General features: G+C 40.5%; 1 protein-coding gene across 2 annotated transcripts in view; it reads right to left on the bottom strand.

The window, feature by feature from the left end:
* PAN3 (poly(A) specific ribonuclease subunit PAN3) overlaps positions 1–18706 on the bottom strand; it is a 121602-nt gene that overhangs the window by 28439 nt on the left and 74457 nt on the right. For both annotated transcript variants that reach the window (XM_065420013.1, XM_065420021.1), the window contains 6 exons: positions 15224–15471; positions 13960–14064; positions 12988–13045; positions 10421–10582; positions 9978–10094; positions 8712–8813 (listed from right to left, as the gene is read on the bottom strand). In XM_065420013.1, coding sequence (XP_065276085.1) covers positions 8712–8813; positions 9978–10094; positions 10421–10582; positions 12988–13045; positions 13960–14064; positions 15224–15471 — 792 coding nt within the window. The remainder of the gene's footprint in view (positions 1–8711; positions 8814–9977; positions 10095–10420; positions 10583–12987; positions 13046–13959; positions 14065–15223; positions 15472–18706) is intronic.

The raw sequence follows: 18706 nt of genomic DNA on the forward strand, positions 1-18706 counted from the left end.
TTTACAAATATCTTCATCCTTTTCCATATGTCAGTTTGTTGGTTTTCCCTGAGGAATGCATCAACCTTTCTGGGAAATTGCTCAAGACTGTAGTTAACAGTGACTGTTGAAAAGTAAAGCACATTGCTGTAGATGATTCCAGATGAAATGTTACTGTTTGGGCGGTTTTGGGAAGGCCAGTGGGATAGGAGTGTGTCTTACTTTAATTTCTGTTAACATCTTTATCTTTAGTTCACTTTTGGTGGTGAAAATTCCTTTGGTTCAGATTTTGAAGGACAAGACACTTCCTCTTCTAACCCACAGAACTCTGGCACACCACATGGAGGCTCCTGATGATTTAATTTTAGATTTATTGCCCTGCTGATGAATCAGTATGTGAATCATCCTCCACAAACCTGTTTACACCAGTAGTGTCACTTTGCACACATTTTTAAAATATCCCCTCTTCATCATTCATATCGATCACGGTTTCATGTCAGGGTGACAAGATGTTCCCTTATTGGGCAAGTCTCTGTCACTCACACATGCACTTTATTTCATTTCATACTCAGGGCCGGCTCTAGGTTTTTTGCTGCCTCAAGCAAAAAAATTTTTGGCTGCTCCCCACCCCAGCCCTGGGCTCTCCTCCCCCCCCCAACTGCACCCTCCTGCCGCCCCAGCCCTGGGTCACTGGTAACTCGCTCCCAAGGCGGGTCATTTTGGATGTGCACAGAACACAGACAGGATTGGTTCCCATATGGTTACAGAACTGCAGTAAAGTGGAACAATTTTCAGCTTGTGTGATTGAAGGATATCTGGATGCATATTATAAGACTGTCCTACATAAATGAGGAAAAGTTAAGGTGCCTTTATTATTCTTTTGTTCCATTCTTTGTTTCTATGGGGAATTTGCCAATGCAATATTACTGTCTTCCTTTTAAACAAATAAAACTAAAACTTAAAAAAAAAAAAAAAAAAAAAAAAGCAACGGCTGTTGAAAATAGCAATTCCAGTCCTAATAACCACTGGGAAGCATTTCTTGCTCAATTTATTCTACTTTTTCTACAGCAAGTTACAGTGGATCAGTATATTTGATTTGGGAGAAATGAAGTAACAGCTGCTCAAATTGTGCTTGAGCACTCCTGAATTTTGAGGGTGTTCAAATCTGGAAGGCAGGTGCTAGATTCCCTTTCTGAATATTAGCTAAATCTGGAAAAGAAAAGTCAGTTTCTGCTTCCATGGCTCAGAAGTGTAAATTCTCCTATGTTCCTGGTACTGTATCTAAAGCTGCCCAGGTCCTAGTAGAGCCTCCCCTCCCTTACTTTTCATTTTAAATTCTAGTGGGATCTCCCTTGCTAGGCTTCAGATAGAGAGGTGCACTGTCCATTTAGTCCACCCAATTCTTTCTTTGGGGGAGAGCCCAGGGCTGGGGCGGCAGGAGGTGTGGGTGAGGGGTGGGAGAGAGAAGAGCCCAGGGCTGGGGCGGCAGGGGGGTGCAGGTGGGGGCCACAGCTGGGGCAGCAGGGGGTGTGGGCGGGGGAGAGTCCAGGGCTGGGGCAACACGGGGGTGGGGGGTGGCAAAAAACCTAGAGCTGGCTTTGTCCCTACCATTCACAGCAAGCTGCAGCATGAGGTTTCAGTTCCACACTCCTTCCCCCTCCCTTTCCTCTTAATTGCAGCCGATGGAATGCTGGGAAATGTAGTTCTTTCCCTGCTCCAGGGCTGGCTCTATAGGCAGGGAGCTAACCAACAAACTACAGCTCCCAGGGCCCCCTGTTGGTTCTCAGCTCCCATGCTGGATTCTTGCGCCCCTGCAAATTTGCCGCCCCAAGCAACTGCTTGCTTTGCTGGTGCCTAGAGCTGGCCCTGTTCATACTCCTTTATATATGGTGAACTGCAGCAGATGTGATATGCATATGGTCCCTTTAAGACAGTGAGTATTACATCTGTTTAAAAAACAAACACTAGAATCAAACATAATTTTTGTTATATCCAAAGGAAAAGCACAGCCAAATGATTATCTTCTTGGAGAACTGCAATTATTTGCATCACTGTAGCACCTAGGAGCCCTAGACATGGGCCAGAACTCCATTGTGTGAGGTTCTGTACAGAAACAAAACAGTCCCTGCTCCAAGGGGCTTACAATCTAAGTATCGCAATGGGAGCAATATTTGCCTTTTGATACCCAAGCAGAAAACACTAATGAAAGAGCACTCAACATATACTGAGAAGGTAAAAAAAGATCAAGGAGAGATTACTCAACTAAAATACCAAACTTTATTTCTGCACTAGAAAGCTGGAGTTTTCTGTGCCAGCTAGCTACTTAAGCAGTTGCTGATCTGATAGGCTTGACAGGGCCCGGGCCCGCTCCCATGTGGGGCAGGGATGGAGCGACACACTTCCAGCTCCGCTCTCGTCCCAGACCAGCTCTGCCCTCAACCACATTCAGTCTCCAGTCCTGCTCCGCCTCCTCACCAGATCCTCCCCCAACCCCAGCCCAGTTCTGGCCTCATTCCTTCTCCGCCCCCAGCCCAGCTTCACCTCTAGCCCCAGCTCTTTCCCCAACCCCAGTTCCATCCCCAGCGCCGCCTTCAGACCAAGCACTGCCGCTGAGGAAGCCTTGGCTGTGCAGTAGTGGAGGGAGTTGTGGACAGACAGTGTTAATGGGGGTGCGCAGAACTGGAGAAGTTTGCTCACCACTGGTCCATGGTGAAAAGTTACTTTGAGTGTTTGAATTGTAAACCTCTGTAATTGTGTAATTCACCGACCAGGAAAAGCAGCATTAATTAAGGTAAAGGGCTCGTCCAGTGTACAAGATGGCCCACAGAAGGCAAATGAGATATTGGGGTAGCACTGAAAGAAAGTCCCTGTTGATTGCATTCCTAACTCCCTCCAGGAAGGAGAGACCTACACATGAACTCAATCCATCAGTTTGGGCTCTGGAGTGGAGAGGATTAAAATCCCTGACAAGGGGAAACTGAATCTTTTTTATGCTGTTTGGACTCTTACCAGGGCTGGAGCTAAGAAACAAAAAGCAGAGATCCCCAGGGTCAACTTGGGTTAGTTTAAAAAGACATTCAGTGGACTGATTACTACACCTCTGTCACCTTTTGGAACCACAGACTGACTCTTGTGCTTGTATGTTGCCTGCTTTAACCTGTATGTAACTCTTCTTTTTCCTAGTTAATAAATCCTTAGTTAGTTTACTATAAGATTGGCTACCAGCATTGCCTTTGGTGTGAGATCTAAAGTACAAATTGATCTCGGGTAAGTGACTGGTCTCTTGGGACTGGGGGCAACCTGAATATATTATGATTTTTGGTGTAAGTGACCATTTATCACTAAGTCCATCTTGCCTGGATGGCAAGCTAGATCAAAATGCCCAAGGGAACCGTCTGTAACTCCATGGTAAGACTGTTACAGTGATTCAGGAGTTCATAATTTGTTACTGGGTTGGTGAAATCTAATTACAGAACATACCACCAGTTTGTGTGCCTTTTTGACAGTCTTTCCTCAGCCTGGCACTCACAGTTGTTAGCCACTCCAGAAAGCATGACAGAGTGCAACCCCAGTGTGTATGATGTTGAGTAGATGCACCGGATTATGGCTTTGCAGTGTGGCCACTCACATCTGAGCTAGGTCTGACACCTGGGCTGGCCTAAGTGGTGATCACTTGAGTAAACGGAGGTAAGCACTTTTCCAGAAAGTTGATAACAGTGGGATAAAACTCATGAGGAGCAGATCAAAAAGATTCCAAAAATGAACAAAACAAATGGACACAAACAGGAAAGCTATATACCAAGGGCAGGGAGTTCCACAGAGGTCCTATACCCGGTAATGAAAAGGTGCCTATGCCATTACATCCTGCAGTAAAACACAAAAAAGAGTAGAAACGACAACTGTACCAGGCAAAATTTGGATTATATCCACTCTCTACAGAGCAAACACCAGAAGAAAAGAATAAACCTATTCCTGGTATTCTGCAAATAATTCCACTGTCATCTTTCACAAGGCCATGATCTAAAAGACTTCAGCACGTGATGAATGACTGAAGAGATTAGAAATATTTTCAAGATGACAGTTCTTACATAAGCGAGCCATTTATTTCTTGCTATAAGTAAAAGCCCATCATCCTAGTTTTATAATTCTGTGCTATGAGGATGTTAGTGGAACAAACTTTTAAAGTAAACCCTTGATTAAAAGCAATGAGTTCCCCATCAGACCAAGGAAGTGGTCCCACTGGCAGAAGGTTCCCCTACATGCAAGTAAATGTAGCTGTGACTCAGGAACACTGTCTTGGATGCATGCTAATGAAATGGGAGCGAAATTGATTCTGGATTAGAGAATAACTTCAGAGAATCAGAAATCACCAGATCACAGCCTCGCCTGCCAAGAGTATGCTCTTTTTAAATTCAATTCTTAGCTCTTTGTCAATACATGCTCCTTGATCTTATTTCACTAGTTGTTTGAGAGGTGTACGACAATTCACAGCTTGAACAGGGACAATAAAAACTAAGTTCTCCCTTACTGTGAGGATGATGCACCTTCTGCCTATCTACAAAGGCCCGGTTGCACCCATTCTTCCCCCATCCCTCCCACTGTCCCCCCCCCCCCCCCCCGCAAGCTGAGTCTACATGCTGTAGTACTGTGGTGTGGATTTTCTGGAGCAGTTTCATTTAAATTTTAAAAAGTGAGTTTTTTAATGAATCCAATATGAAAGTACAATGAATACAGTAGCCCCTCTGCAACCGGTTATTGAATTCAGTTAATTTTACACTGTCCCTACCTTGCCAATAATCAATACACTGCAGAATTTTTGTACTGTTAACGAATAACTGCATTTCACAAACGTTGTTAGGGATACGGAGGTTTCAGGAGATGGACGGAGAGAGTTGGGGCTTCTGACCCCTGAACAGTCACAAACGCAGTTTTGGATCGCAAAACAATCAAGTCAGCTAGATATTTCTGCTAAACAATCAGCAGCAGTGAAATAGTTAGTTTCCATTTAAAGTGCTATCTTTAGGTTTCAGTGTCAACTTGCTATTGTGATAAAAAGGTGCAGTTTATACCTCTCAGAGCTATTAGTTTCTGCCTGTTTGTTGATACAGAAAGACTATATTCACATCAATTTACAATGTTCACGTTTTCAAGGTCCTCAATCGTGAGGACTAGAAACAGTTTAAAACAGACTATATTCTGGAGAACTATTCTGAGGCAGGGATGGGAAAGATATGGATTCAGTTCCAAATTATGTTCTTATGGTGTAAACAGATTCCTGCCTATAGGTCAAAAAGGGGCTTGTGTGTCTTTGCTGAAAAAGGGCTGTATGCAGAAAAGCAATCTGTAGCACTGAAAACTAATGTTCCGAGCCTTTGGAGGGGTTTGTTAATAAGTATAGATAATCCAGAACTTTTTAATGCATTGACTGGAAGAGATATAGATATAGATATTGAAGGCTTGCTTGTCTTTGTTTTTTCTTCTAAACTAAAGTAGTATTGATCTAAGAAATCGATTGGAAAGAAATGCCATCCAATGCTGCCAAAAAAATTTATTTCTAATATTGCTGGTGTTTACTTTAGCAAACGATTTAAAATATGTATAATTTTGGTGTAGTTTATTATTTACAACAATCTGATACTTAATTTGTATTCATTGATTATAATTCATTCAGGCAGAGTAACAGTTCAAGGTACTTTTAAGGCCAGATTGCTACAGTAAGAGGAATTTTAGCTGGTGTAAAAAGAGATGTGAGACATTATCATGTCTTGTAATATTTCAATACATTAAGGAATACCACACTAATAAAAAAAGAAAAAATGCTCTACCAGAAACTCCATAACAATAATTATCTCACAGAAAGACAACAAATTCCCTTCTTGGGAATGAAAACTGATATACAAAACAAGCAGCAAGACTCAAAGAAACTGGAATTGTACAAATAAATGATTTCTAAACAAACAGAATGCTTTGTCTGTTGAAAAATGTACATGCTTCATCTTTAAATCTTATCCACATTGTAAAATACATCAAAACCAACATTGGATTATCCCAGTATACTACCAGAAACAGAAGATATTTTATGGAATAAAAGACAGCACATGGAAAGAATTAAAAAAAAAAAAAAATTAGGAAATAACAGAAAGTACAGGTGTTCAGTACAAAAATAAACCATAGATGTTAGTCCCCCCGCCCCCCATCTGTCACGAGAAAGCTTTACACCACATCCCTTCCAAAAAAATTCTGGAACAGTATTTGCAGATGACATGGCAAAATAAAAAAAGACTGACCACACAGACACCAGAAAGTGACATGTGAAACAGCTATGTAACCACAATTCTTTTCATTTAACTGTCAAAAACTAGCTTTGCTAGCTGATAAGATAGAGACAAATAAGGTTGCATACCTGAAACCAAATTCTCTTAATTCACTATTTCTACAGATTCACACCAAGTTGTGCACCACACTGTGGGGATTCTAAACCTTTAAAAGTAATAGCACCATTCAGGGCCTCATACTGCAGCATGCTCTTTGGGGATTTATAGAAAGGAAATCTCAACTTCCATATATCCCCTGCTTCAAGGAATCTGTGAAGGTAGTCAAGCCTGAGAATTCAAATTATAGGCACACAATCTTATTTTCTCTCTCAAATTGTTCATTGATGCCCACTCTTGTAGACTACAAAGCAGTAGGTTTACCCAAAGATGGACTAGAAGAAATATCTGAAGGACTGCCCTGGCAAAAATGGCTATCTGACTAGCCTCATCTAAGCAACACCATGCAAATGTTGGAACAGTGTTTGAAGTGGCTGTTCTGAAGAGTTCAATGGTAAGGACTAGACGCTACAGGTACTGAAAGATGCTCCAGCTGTGGTGGAATTAATTTAAATACCTTCCTGAAAAACAACTTCAGTTTTGTTATAACAATACTCTACATAATTGTATAGAACACCTAGTTTCTGTTTAAAAAAAGATTACTCTTTTTCTTAACTGCTAGGCCTGCAAACTTGTCATGGAATCTGAAAATCTAGGTGAGTTCTTTCCCTTTGGCACATCACCATCAGTCATGATGATTCTGCAAGTCACGTTTTAATTTCATACCTGAGAACTATTTGAAAAGATAATGGGGACTATTTGATGATCATTTTGAATTGCATCTTTTAAAGGCTTGCAGCTTTCATACGCTGAAGATCCACTAGGTCCTGATTTAGACAACTAAGTCAAATTTAAATATAAACATTGTTAATTTATTTTAAAGTCCAAAACTAGTGGCTCCAGTTTCAACAAGCAGATGTAAAAAGAGCAGGCTCAGGAAGAGTCTGTGGGTCTATTTACAGAATTGCTTTCAGAGCCAATTAGTGGCCACTTTGAGCTATGAAATCCCTAACCACTGATTTATTTTCTAAAAAGTAACAGACTACGGCATGGCTTGCAATTCACAGAATGTGGATCTGTAGATACAGGTGGAGGGATAGCTCAGTGGTTTGAGCATTGGCCTGCTAAACCCAGGGATGAGAGTTCAATCCTTGAGGGGGCCATTTAGGGATCGGGGCAAAAATCTGTCTGGGGATTGGTCCTGCTTTGAGCAGGGAGGGTTGGACTAGATGATCTCCTGAGGTCCCTTCCAACCCTGATATTCTATGATTAAGGAAAAAAATATATCTAGGAATATTAAATGTGCAGAGATTTTAAATTTGTTTCCTGTTCCTACTAACAGTAGCTTTACCTTTTCAAAGCACCATGCAAATGTTATTAGTCCTCATAACACCTTTGTAAGCAAGTAACAATCCCCATTTTACCAAGGGGGACCTCTCAAACACAGAGACTAAGGGGGAGATTTTCAAAGACACAAATGGCACAATGACTTTAGATGGTAGTTAAGGCATCTGTTATTTGTGCCTTTGAAAATCCCACTGGTAAGTAATTTGCCAAGTGCCACCCAATGATAGAGTTGGGATTAGAGCTCAGGAGAGCCTGACTCCCAGTCCCATGTTCAATCTAGTAGACCATACTGCCAAAAAGTTGTTGTAGCTTACAGTTGCCAGCTTTCATGCATTAAATAAGCACCCCGACTTTCACAATAAGACAAAAATCAAGCTAATCCCATTTCAAAACAAGGCCAAAACAAGCCAATTCCTAACAACCCCAACCCTCTATGTGACTAGATCCCCCCGACGTGCATCTGGGGCTGTGGTGGGCCCGCTGTGCACCCGACTCTCTTCCCTCACCCCAGCCCCTGCTTGCCCCTTGCCCCTGCTTGCTGGGAGCCGACAAAAAAAAAAAAAAAAAGAAGCAACAAACTACAAGCCAAACAAGGAACAAGCTACAAGCCAAAAACTAGCCAACAAGCAATTCACAAGCCAATTAAGCCAAAAACAAGCCCAATTTCTGTGTTTTTTCCATGGGTTTGGCATCTCTGTTGTAGCCTCTTTACTCAAGTTTCTTGTGCATTTTCTTCCATTAGGAAAATAATCATTGCTCAACTGGTTCAGTCTATTATTTAAAATACTTCCCATACATTTATTTTCACATAACACCTACAGTGTGCTAGGAACTTTACAAATAAACTAGGAAAAGAGAAGTAAAGACCCTTGTCCTGTGGTACTTACAATATAATTAATATCTGACTAACTAAAAATGATAAAGCTGAACTTACCTATTTCTCTGCCCAACTAACTTTACACCTCAGATATCTGAAATAGTTTCTAAAGTGACAGTTGAATGCATTTTCCTTACCCCATTTCCTTTTAGTGAAATAGGCATCAGCACTAGGGTCATTAAAGTGTCTGCTCATCATAGTCTCTCCTCCAGCATGAAAATCGTATGCAAACACAAGAGCTTAAAAATAAAAAGATGTGTAAGTGACAACAATTAACAACTCTAATACAGGGTTTCTCAGCCCATAGCTCACGACCCAAAAGTGGGTTGCCAGAATGCATCAAAAGGTTACGGGCCTGGCTGAACTCAGCTCCCCACTCCGAATATTGTGATCTGGTGCACGGGGCACAGAGCTGCTCAAGTTTGGCCCAGCTGCCCCTCCGTCATGACGATGGGGGGCCAGCAAGGCCAAATTTGAATGTGTGATGGCTGCGATTCCATGCACCAGGTCACAACGCCACTCACACAAATTTGTCCCGGCTGGCCCCTCACAGGGGAGACAGGCCAAACCTAAGCGGTGCTGTGGCTCCAGAAATCTTAATGCCCAGAGTAGAGAGCTGAGCCCCATGCAGCTCTGCAAGACAGTAGCTGTGAGGGAGTGGTAGGTGCCACATTCTCTGGTAACTACTGGCCCCTTGATGTACTCCCCCACCCCACAGGAAGGTGACTGCCCGTCTTACATATCCCATCCTGCCCCCCATCCCAGGCCCCCTGATGTACCCCTCCTCCCACAACCAGGCAAATCCCCCTCTGTCATATCACCCATCATGGCCACCAGCTACCCAGCGCTTCCCCCACTGCACCACCAGCCCCTTCTGCCCCCAACTCCTTCCCCCAGATTCCCACTTTAGCCTGAAGATGAAAAATCCCCACCCCACCCTTTTACCCTCTGCCCCCCATGGGCCATGTGTGGGGGCTGTGTCCCCAGGCCCTTCTGTCCTCATATCCTCCCTCAGTCCAACATTGCACCCCACACCCCTCTGCCCCTCCAATTCCTTTTCCAGCACCCCTGAACCCCCATCCCCTTCATTACAAATCCCCAAATCCCCCTCCAACCCCGTGTCCTCCGATACCATAGGCTGGGGGGGAGACACTTTTTTTTTTTGGAGGTGTCAGCTCACTGCCACTCCCTCAATTCCATTGTGGAGCATCTGGAATCTTAGCTCTGAGTCCCCACTCCCACCAGTGGAAGGGGATGGTCATTGGATCTTGGGGAGTCTCAGGGGATCTCTGTCTCATGACAGGCCATCAAGGGTTACAAATGGGTCCTCAACCCAAAAAGGTGAGCACCACTGCCCTAATACCCTCAAAATTACCTCAACAGTTCAATTCCCGGAAACTTACAATGTTCTCCAAATGCTTTAGTGGTAAACACTTCACGCAGAGTTACAATATTTGAGTGTTGAATTTTTTTCCACATGTCAACCAATACCATGCACTTTGTGTTAACAAGACGGAAACCTGAGAAGAGAATAAAACCCACACAGTTTAATTATATTTATTCAGTGATTTTAGGATCCATTAGGTTTGTTTAAAAAACTTTGGTATCTGTTCTGAAAGTACTGAGCTGCCACCAACAGAGGCACACCAATATAAAACTTTGCTTGCTCATTTCCAACACTATGGACTGTTATCTAGGCCAAACTCTGCTCTCTTATTCCAACAGAATGATTCATTTCAAAGCCAATTTAAGATTTATGCGTAGTATTATAGAAGTGCAAATGTTTTAGGCTTAAGTATAGGTAGCATTGAAGTTTAAAAAGATGACAACTTATGATTTCCCTCACCATGTATCCTCCGAAGGCAATATGGCAGATCATCTTTGCTATTTACAGCTTTGTAGCATGATGTAATGTACCCAAAGTTGCTTGTTTTCTGTATCCGATTGGGTGGTGGCAGTGGTTCTAAAGGGAAAAGGCTGTGGTAGCTGTCAACTTCTGTAGGGACTGCTAAAGCAGTTTATAGAAATATATTAGACACTAATTGCATTTGTAAAATCAATATTACAGTAGTAAAGAAAATTTGACTATTAAGATGTCAAACAATACTTTGTGTTGTGTCTCAGATACATGCAACAAAAAAAAGTTAAAATTCATAATTCTATCTTTGGCACAAATATGGTTTCCTGTGAGATATTTTTGGATAACAGATATATGTGCTTTCTGAAAAATAGTCTTGCCATACTAAAAGTAAACAAGAGAAGTAAAAGCACTGTGTGCCATGAAGTACCAGCTTCAGTCTAACATTAAACCAATTCATCCATAAATAGTGGGGAGCAGTACATTGGCAGGTGCCCAACAAATTGGGATCATCTTTTGGTCTGCCTCGAAAATTTACTTTTTCTTGCAGCTACCGAGGATGAAGATATGAAGGGACATGGATGACCCCCAGTACCGACACAAGCCTTGTGAATATGAAGCCCCCAGTAAACTCTTGACTTCCGTTATGAGAACAGCAGAGAATAGCAAAGACAGACAGTCAGTTTTCAGAATGAATACACGATTTTGTTTGGAGAGTGAGGGGAACTGGACAGCTTATAAGACATCTAGGAGGACAGTGGAGACTAGGAAACTAGGCTGTGTTTTACAATGTGTCATTTCATGTGCTAACACTTGTATTTTAGTCCCAACTTTGCACCTAGACAGGGCAAACTGCATAAAAAACATGTTAGCTGATTGCGGTCAATGATAAGTTCTCCAAAAGACTGACCATGATGAGCAACTGCACAACTTCCCCAATCTACACTAGGTGCAAAATCTGTCAAAAATCATGTTAATTAGCATTTTAAAACACAACCTATCTTACTAGTTGAGACAGAGTCTTGGAAAAACAAAGTCTTCTAAACATAAACCCACATTTACCAAGGCTTGTCTACATGGAGACTTAGTGAGTGGCAAGCCAGGGTGTGAATACTGAGCATACAAACCTGCTGAGCACTAAGTGGCCATGTGGACCCTGCTATCGTGCACTAAAAGTTCTGAAGTGAGCTTTGACATACTCTTGTTTCAAATGGCAGTATGTCAAAATGCACTATGAAACTTTAGAGTGTGGTAGCAAGGTCCAGACATGCAGTTAGTGTGGAGCAGGCTATTATGCTGTAGATTTACATCCTGGCTTGCTGTGCACTAAGTCTCCCTGTAGATAAGCCCTAACTAGTAAAGACACTGAGTTTAAACAAGGTTTTACTCCCTCAACTCATCTTCCCCTGTTTAAATCATTTAGTGAAGTCAATCCTGTATGTATATATGCAGGGGGGGGAAAAAGGACAAGAAAACAGGTTGATGGACTTCACAAGCACTGAGGACCATTGGGCTCAAGCAGAAGTTGGGGGAGGGGTTGCTAGGGAGAAAGTTCTTATTAAAAAGCAAATACCTTTGAGTAGTGACAAATATTATGGATGTTGGTTGAATGCCTTTGTTTAGGAAGAATTTCTCAAAAGTGATCTCATGCAAAAAGTTCCTCTAAAGTATCACAATAAATGCTTATTATTAAACCTGTAGAATTTTACTTGTTTTTCCTCAATAAAATACTTCCTTGGTCTGATTTTATACAGACAAGCTCCTAGAACAGTTCACCTATTTCTTGGTAGTGAAGTAGCACCCTAAATATTCCTTCATCCAATGCCTCTCAGGGTATTTTAATACAAAGGAAAAGATTGCTCAAGAACCCCTCCTGTCAGCATAGGTAGCGTCTACACTGAAGTGTTGCAGCTGTGCTGCTGTAGCATTTTAAGTGTAGACATACCCGCAGTACACAAAGCTGAAGCCTAGAAACATAGTCAAGTTGATGGGTTTAAAAGTCCTTCTCCTGATGATCTGCATACATATTCACTTTTGAAAAAGTAGACCTTAGCTGCTGTAGTCACCCAATAGAATGCGTGAAAGCAAACCATGCTTAGAGCCAACCATGCCACTAACTGGATACAAAAATCAGTTACAATGTGGATTGCGGACAGGATCTAAAAGTGAAATCTGCTCAGTGAAGTTAAGAACTGCTTACTTTTTAAGCACAGAAATGGTGTTAAACAGAAAACCAGATTAAGTCAGCTAAAGAATTTTAAAATAAAGAAAAGAAAATATGCAGAACAAACAGTGAACAGTAGAGACCTCATGTTTGTAAAGTGCTTTGAAGGGGCAAAGTATTAAAACAATGACATCTGTTATTAACAGCTCTAGTATAATCAGACCAAGTCTTACACTTCATAAAAAACTAAATTCAGGAACAGTTTTGCTAAAACATGCTGTTAATATATATTTATTTGTAACAAAGTTAGTAGTGCTACGCAATTGTGAGAGCAAACAAAACTTGCTTAGAATAACCACAGACAATTATGACTGACTTTCTAGTTACTTACCAGGGATATCTGCTTGATCAATTTGAGCCATTGTTATTAAATGTCGGTTGATCAGCTCCTGAGGAACAAATTATGTAGCCTTACAGTACAGAACATAATTTAGTTGATCATCTTTGCTAAATTTACAGCATAGTACCTAGGAAAGGCCAGGTTTCAATACTAGAATAGCTAGTTGACTTTTTAGGAGAACTCGCATCACCATCTTGGAAAAATTAGGGGTTGAAGCTATGGACTTTCCACCCAGGTAAAACCTGCACAAAAGGGAGGCTGCCTCAGGACTACTGCTTCTCATCGGAAGGAGGTTACAATGGAGACTTTTAAAAAAAAAAAAAAAAAAAAAAAAAAAAAAAGGAAGTGTCGTGTGGAAGAAAAGAGCTGTAAAAGGAGCATGAAAAAGGCAGAGGCATGATTCCAAGAAACACCGTAACAAGTCGGAGCAACTCCAGGGGTGATCAGTATTCTACCACAGAAAACTAGCAGGTATGCTGAAAATGCTGAGGCAGTTAACTTTACACCCAACTTCATAATACATTTAAATATACCAAAGGAATAGAACTACATACTCTGTATATAAAAAAAAATCCACATAAATGAACATTTTCCTGATTATACTTCCATTTCAGTTAGCTGTATTCTAATCAAATTTAAAATAAAACTCCAATGCCTCACAAAATGTTTAGCATGTACAGAAATTCCATAAGATTTACAATAATACATTTCTCTTCAAGTAACCTTTCTTGATAAAAAGATGTGGCATGCAGAAGGTATTACAGTTACAAGTACTGTAATTTTGTTTTTTTATGGTACCTCTATTTCTGTCACGTGATTACATTTTTAAGTCTGGAATGAAGAGAATTGTCTCAGTGGTTTTAATGTGCCTATTTCCCTTGTTGTTGTTTGTGGTTGCTCAACTTTCTTAAAGACTATATGAAGATATTTAATCATTTCTACTTCAACACTATGACAGCTTACCTGTCTGAGTTCATCTGTCATGAAGAAGGAAGGTGCATTTGCTTTTGGCTGCATATAAGCAACATGAGGTGCAGTGGGAGGGTAAATGTGATAGTTTGGAAATACCTAAAAGGGGGGGGGGAAATTAAAGATTATTTAAGACTTATTTCCTTTAGAATTTGGAACATTTATCTGATTTTGATATGCTTTTATTCTGAGCATTTTTTAACCCTGCTGACTTGACTTAAAATCCTCAAAATGGTACATGTGCTATGAATGTACTTCTTGCAGTCTCTACATTTTTCTAATGTGACATTCACAACCAATGCAACTTCAGATGATTTTTAAATCTAACACTAACTGTCCTTCTTTCACATCCGTAAATGCAAGTTTCTCTTTATCTTGCACAAATGAAAGATGATTATTCTTGGAGTTTAACAATTTTTTAAAAAATGCTTTCTTCTTGCTGTTGTGTGAAAAACCCCACACAAATGGAAACAAGCAAAACAGATACAGAAGTTTTCTCATCTCTCTTTCAGTTATAATAATCTTAGATGTTACTTGTAAGTTCTAACACTAATAGGTCAGCTATTCAGACAATGTGATTTTTGAGTTGACAGTACCCTTTTAATTACCCATGGATTTTTCCTACCATCTTTCCTTATAATTCCTATACTTAGTTACAACTTTTAAATTAATGGAAATTTCATCAAGAAGTCTTGCGTACATACAACAGACCAGACTCCGTAAAACATAAGGTATCATAATTCTGAGTTGTCATCAGAACGCTTCCTCTCTAGTCAACCTTTACTAGAATTCTGCACAAAATTGTAAGTTCCAGTTTGCCATTTAACTATTACCCACATTATGCAACTATTTAGGGTCTAATGTGACCACCCCCACCCATCATCACAGCATTTTAGCATCTGCATAACTCAGCTCAGTAACCTACTCCTAGTTTCGATTTTTGATGAGTCCCAATATGCTGCCCTTTTTGGGGGGGGGCGTGGGATGGAACCTAACACGTTCAGCACAGAAGTGCAGAAATAGAACAGTCAGAAACAGCAAAGGAAAAAAACCTGCCCCATAGCACTCTCATATCACTTGAGTAATACCACTCAAAATTAAGATCTGGCAAGAGAAAGTATCCAGGTAACAGCTTCTGTGCCAAGTTTCAATAGAGTACAAATTAGTAGCAAGATTAAACATCACTCAAACATCTTCATTTTATGAAAAAGCTAAGATAGCGTCAAAAAGGTTATGAGGGTATCAAAACCAAACATACCATTCCTGTGAGAGGGGCTGGAGTTGTATCAGTGTAGAAATATGTTGTTCCACCCACAGTTTCCTTCTGAATCACCTGGCCAGTAGATGGAGGTTGGGAGACAGCACTAGTAACAGGAGTAGAGGCACTAGTAGGCACCATATAATTTGCTGGGTTTGGAGTATGACTTCTTCTTCTAGGAGCAGGAGATGTGTGAGGAGTAATTTTAGGGGAGTGAAGAGGAGAAGATCCTGCAGACAGTGACATTCCTTAAGAAGACACAAGAAAATTTTCTTGAACAAATTTTTGCTTTGTGGAAATATAAAGACTAACTCAAGGCTTGAAAAACCTACCTCATCTACTTGTTCAAGGCAAAATGAAATTTTGGTAGGTGAGAAGGGCCAGGAAGCTGCAACTTCCTTCTGCAGGAAGGCAGGGAGCAGAAAGGCATAAGCACCACTATTTCTTTATGAAGCATTAAGGGGACAACATAGCAGTACAAATGGAGAAGATAGATTTTCCCCAGGAAGAGGACAGACCCAAAACCATCTGAATCTTTGCTTCTTTTAAAAGGAGAGCAGGACAGTTGTGGTGGGGGACTGGAGAACATGTGGCCTAGATGTAGGAGGAGGAATTAAGATGGCACACGGAATACAGTATGTCAAGAGGGAGATGGGACTGAGAGCAGAGGAGCCTTGCAAAGACAGAGGAATAACCAAATTATTGGCATGCTTGTACGGGCAGAACTGATTTAGTTGTGTGCAGATAATATAGGGAATGAAAATGTGTCAATATATATTAGCACTAATTTTTACACAAGGTAGTCAAGTAAATCAGGAAAGTTTTTCAATGTAAAGCAGTAAGCGCTTTAAAGAAGCTGCAGTAAGCGCCACCAGGACCCTACATCCCCTCCTGCACCCCAACCCCCTGCCCCAGCCCAGAGTTCCCTACCACACCACAAACCCCTCATCCACGGCCCCACCGCAGAGCCCACACCCTCAGCTGGAGTCCTCCCCCTCCCCCGCACCCCAATCCCCTGTCTCAGCCCAGAGCCCCTCCTACACCCTAAACCCCTCATCCCCAGCCCCACCCCAGAGCTCGCACCCCCTCCTGCACTCCAACCCCCTCGGTTCCAACCCAGAGCCCCTTCCTGCACCCAAACCCCCTCATCCCCAGTCCCACCCCATAGCCTGCACCCTCAACCAGAGCCCTCAACCGCACCCTGATGTCCAAGTCCTATGGACAACTTTAGAATCTCAGGGCTGATGAGTACTTTAGTGCTGCAACTGGAACAGACAGGGGCACCCTATGTTACATTCATGCTTTAGTTAATGAGCAACTTCTCATTCAAGAATATTGCAGATAGTGATACAGACATGAATATTCCCTGTTCCCAAATATCCTTAAATTCATTAGGAATCAAAAAAAAAAAAAAAAATTCATCCAAGATTACTTTGACGTTTTCAGATAGTATAGCATTTTCAGACAGTATAGGAGTGAGCACCAGCCTACAAAAATAATTTCAGAAGTTTATTCTATTGGCCCTAACTACCTCATTTGTAAGAAAAACCCCTGGAGTTACAGCTAGAACATATACATCTGGGTGAGCAGGTTAAATACAAGAAAGGCTGGTATTAGAGTGTTCCCTTTAATATTTCTCACTTTAGGCACACAGTTTTCCCCACCGGAAACAACTTTAACCTTTCCTAATATGACTAAAGTAAGCCTTTCCAGACTTAAATATCCTCTCTGCAAAACTGTACCATAGTGCCAACGATATTTACCAATCAATATGACGAGCTATAAAAGTGAATATAGATTCTACCATGTAAAATGCAGCCCATGTCTCAATTCTGTATAGCTACCAAATATGTTAATAGATATAAATGTAACTTTTGGTGACTTTCTGATTAAAAAAAATTAAAAGAGAGTATGTTAAGCTGTGGAATAATGTAAACTTTCTTGGGTTTTGAAAATAGTTAAAATTTCATCTGAAATAAGTGTATTCTGATGGTACTATTAAAAGCTATTCACTAAATTTGCACTCTAGCTTTGGTTCTAGTAAAGAATTTTTAGGCAGCTCAAAAGACATGCATAATAAGTTAGGTCTGTTTCTTTCCAACAACAAAATTGGAAGATTTCCTCAGAAAAAAATTTCTCCTATCTTTCACAAAAACCCTGAAAAAATCTTGCGACTTTTCCAAATTCCAAAACATGTTTATCTTTAATACGTCGTTTTATGCATTTTTTATATATGTGAGCCATATTAGACTTCTGGCATGGCAGCTTGCTTTATTGTGGCAATACATATTGTATTTTGTATAATCAAAAATGGAAATTATAAATAGGTAATTCTGAATGACTAGATTCAGAATGGCTAAATTTAATACTTTGAAGTATTCTTAAGAGGGGCTATATGAAGCCTTCCACAGAGTCCTGATCTGTTTTTTTGCTCTTTAAACCCTGCCTAAATTGTTCTAGCTTGTTCCAGAATGTGTGATTACAATTCAATTAACTCTTCCAGCACAAAGTGTTATGCTATGAAGTTAACATCCATATTTATGCTGCAAAGAAAAGCAAGATTTCTCCATTAAATAAAGGAGCACCCACTAATAGTCTAGAGCAATTGAATAGTGGTTAAACAATTACTGCATATATTAAAAGACTAATTTTAACAAGAGAGCAGATATGAAGGTTCTGTATTTTCTCCCACTTTAATGTGGAGAGGAGATAATGATTTCGTAGGAAACAATATACCAAGTCAAATATGGAAGGAAAGCCAATAAAATAATGGCCTACAAAATCAAAATGAATTTCATACAATTTATGTCCACTACACAATTCTTTAAGCCAGGGAAAGATTTGAGTATGTCTCTTCTATCCTATTTCAGTTATTTTATGCTATAAAATGCTTGACAATTATTAATTAAAAGTATTTATTACTGAGTGATCCAAAACTATACCAAAGTAATTGCTTCAAAGAGTTTACTGAAAAAGAACTAGTTCAATTAAAGTGTGCAGTTGTAGACTGGAAAAGTAGTAGCCACCACTTAATGAAATAATGTCTAAGACTGCTTTATGTGGTAAAGTTTAATATAGAATATCTGTAAACAGCAAAAAAAGTTATATTGCACTGTATATCTTGTTGGTTTGGGTATAAATATAGTCCAGGGTCTGTGTTAAAAGTACGCTGTGAACATCTGTTGATGTTCTCAAAACCATTCTCATGGGGCCAATACAGCAATGTACCACCCAGCTGTGGTTATAGGTATAGTTTCATCCATTTTTCAATGTTAACAAGATATATTTCCATTTGCAGTAGTCAAATTAATACAGCTAATGTTTAGAAAGTTATGTTTGTTTAGCAAAGCAAAAGAGGAGGGAAGGGAAACAGGAGAAAGGGATGATTACCATTACACAATTTTGCATACTGTATTATGCTTACTAGTCAAAATTTGAAATGTGCATGAAGTTCAGCCCTGCACTTAGGATTCAGGGGTTTGG

Source organism: Emys orbicularis, chromosome 1 (genome assembly GCF_028017835.1).
Source record: "Emys orbicularis isolate rEmyOrb1 chromosome 1, rEmyOrb1.hap1, whole genome shotgun sequence".
NCBI lineage: Eukaryota > Metazoa > Chordata > Testudines > Emydidae > Emys > Emys orbicularis.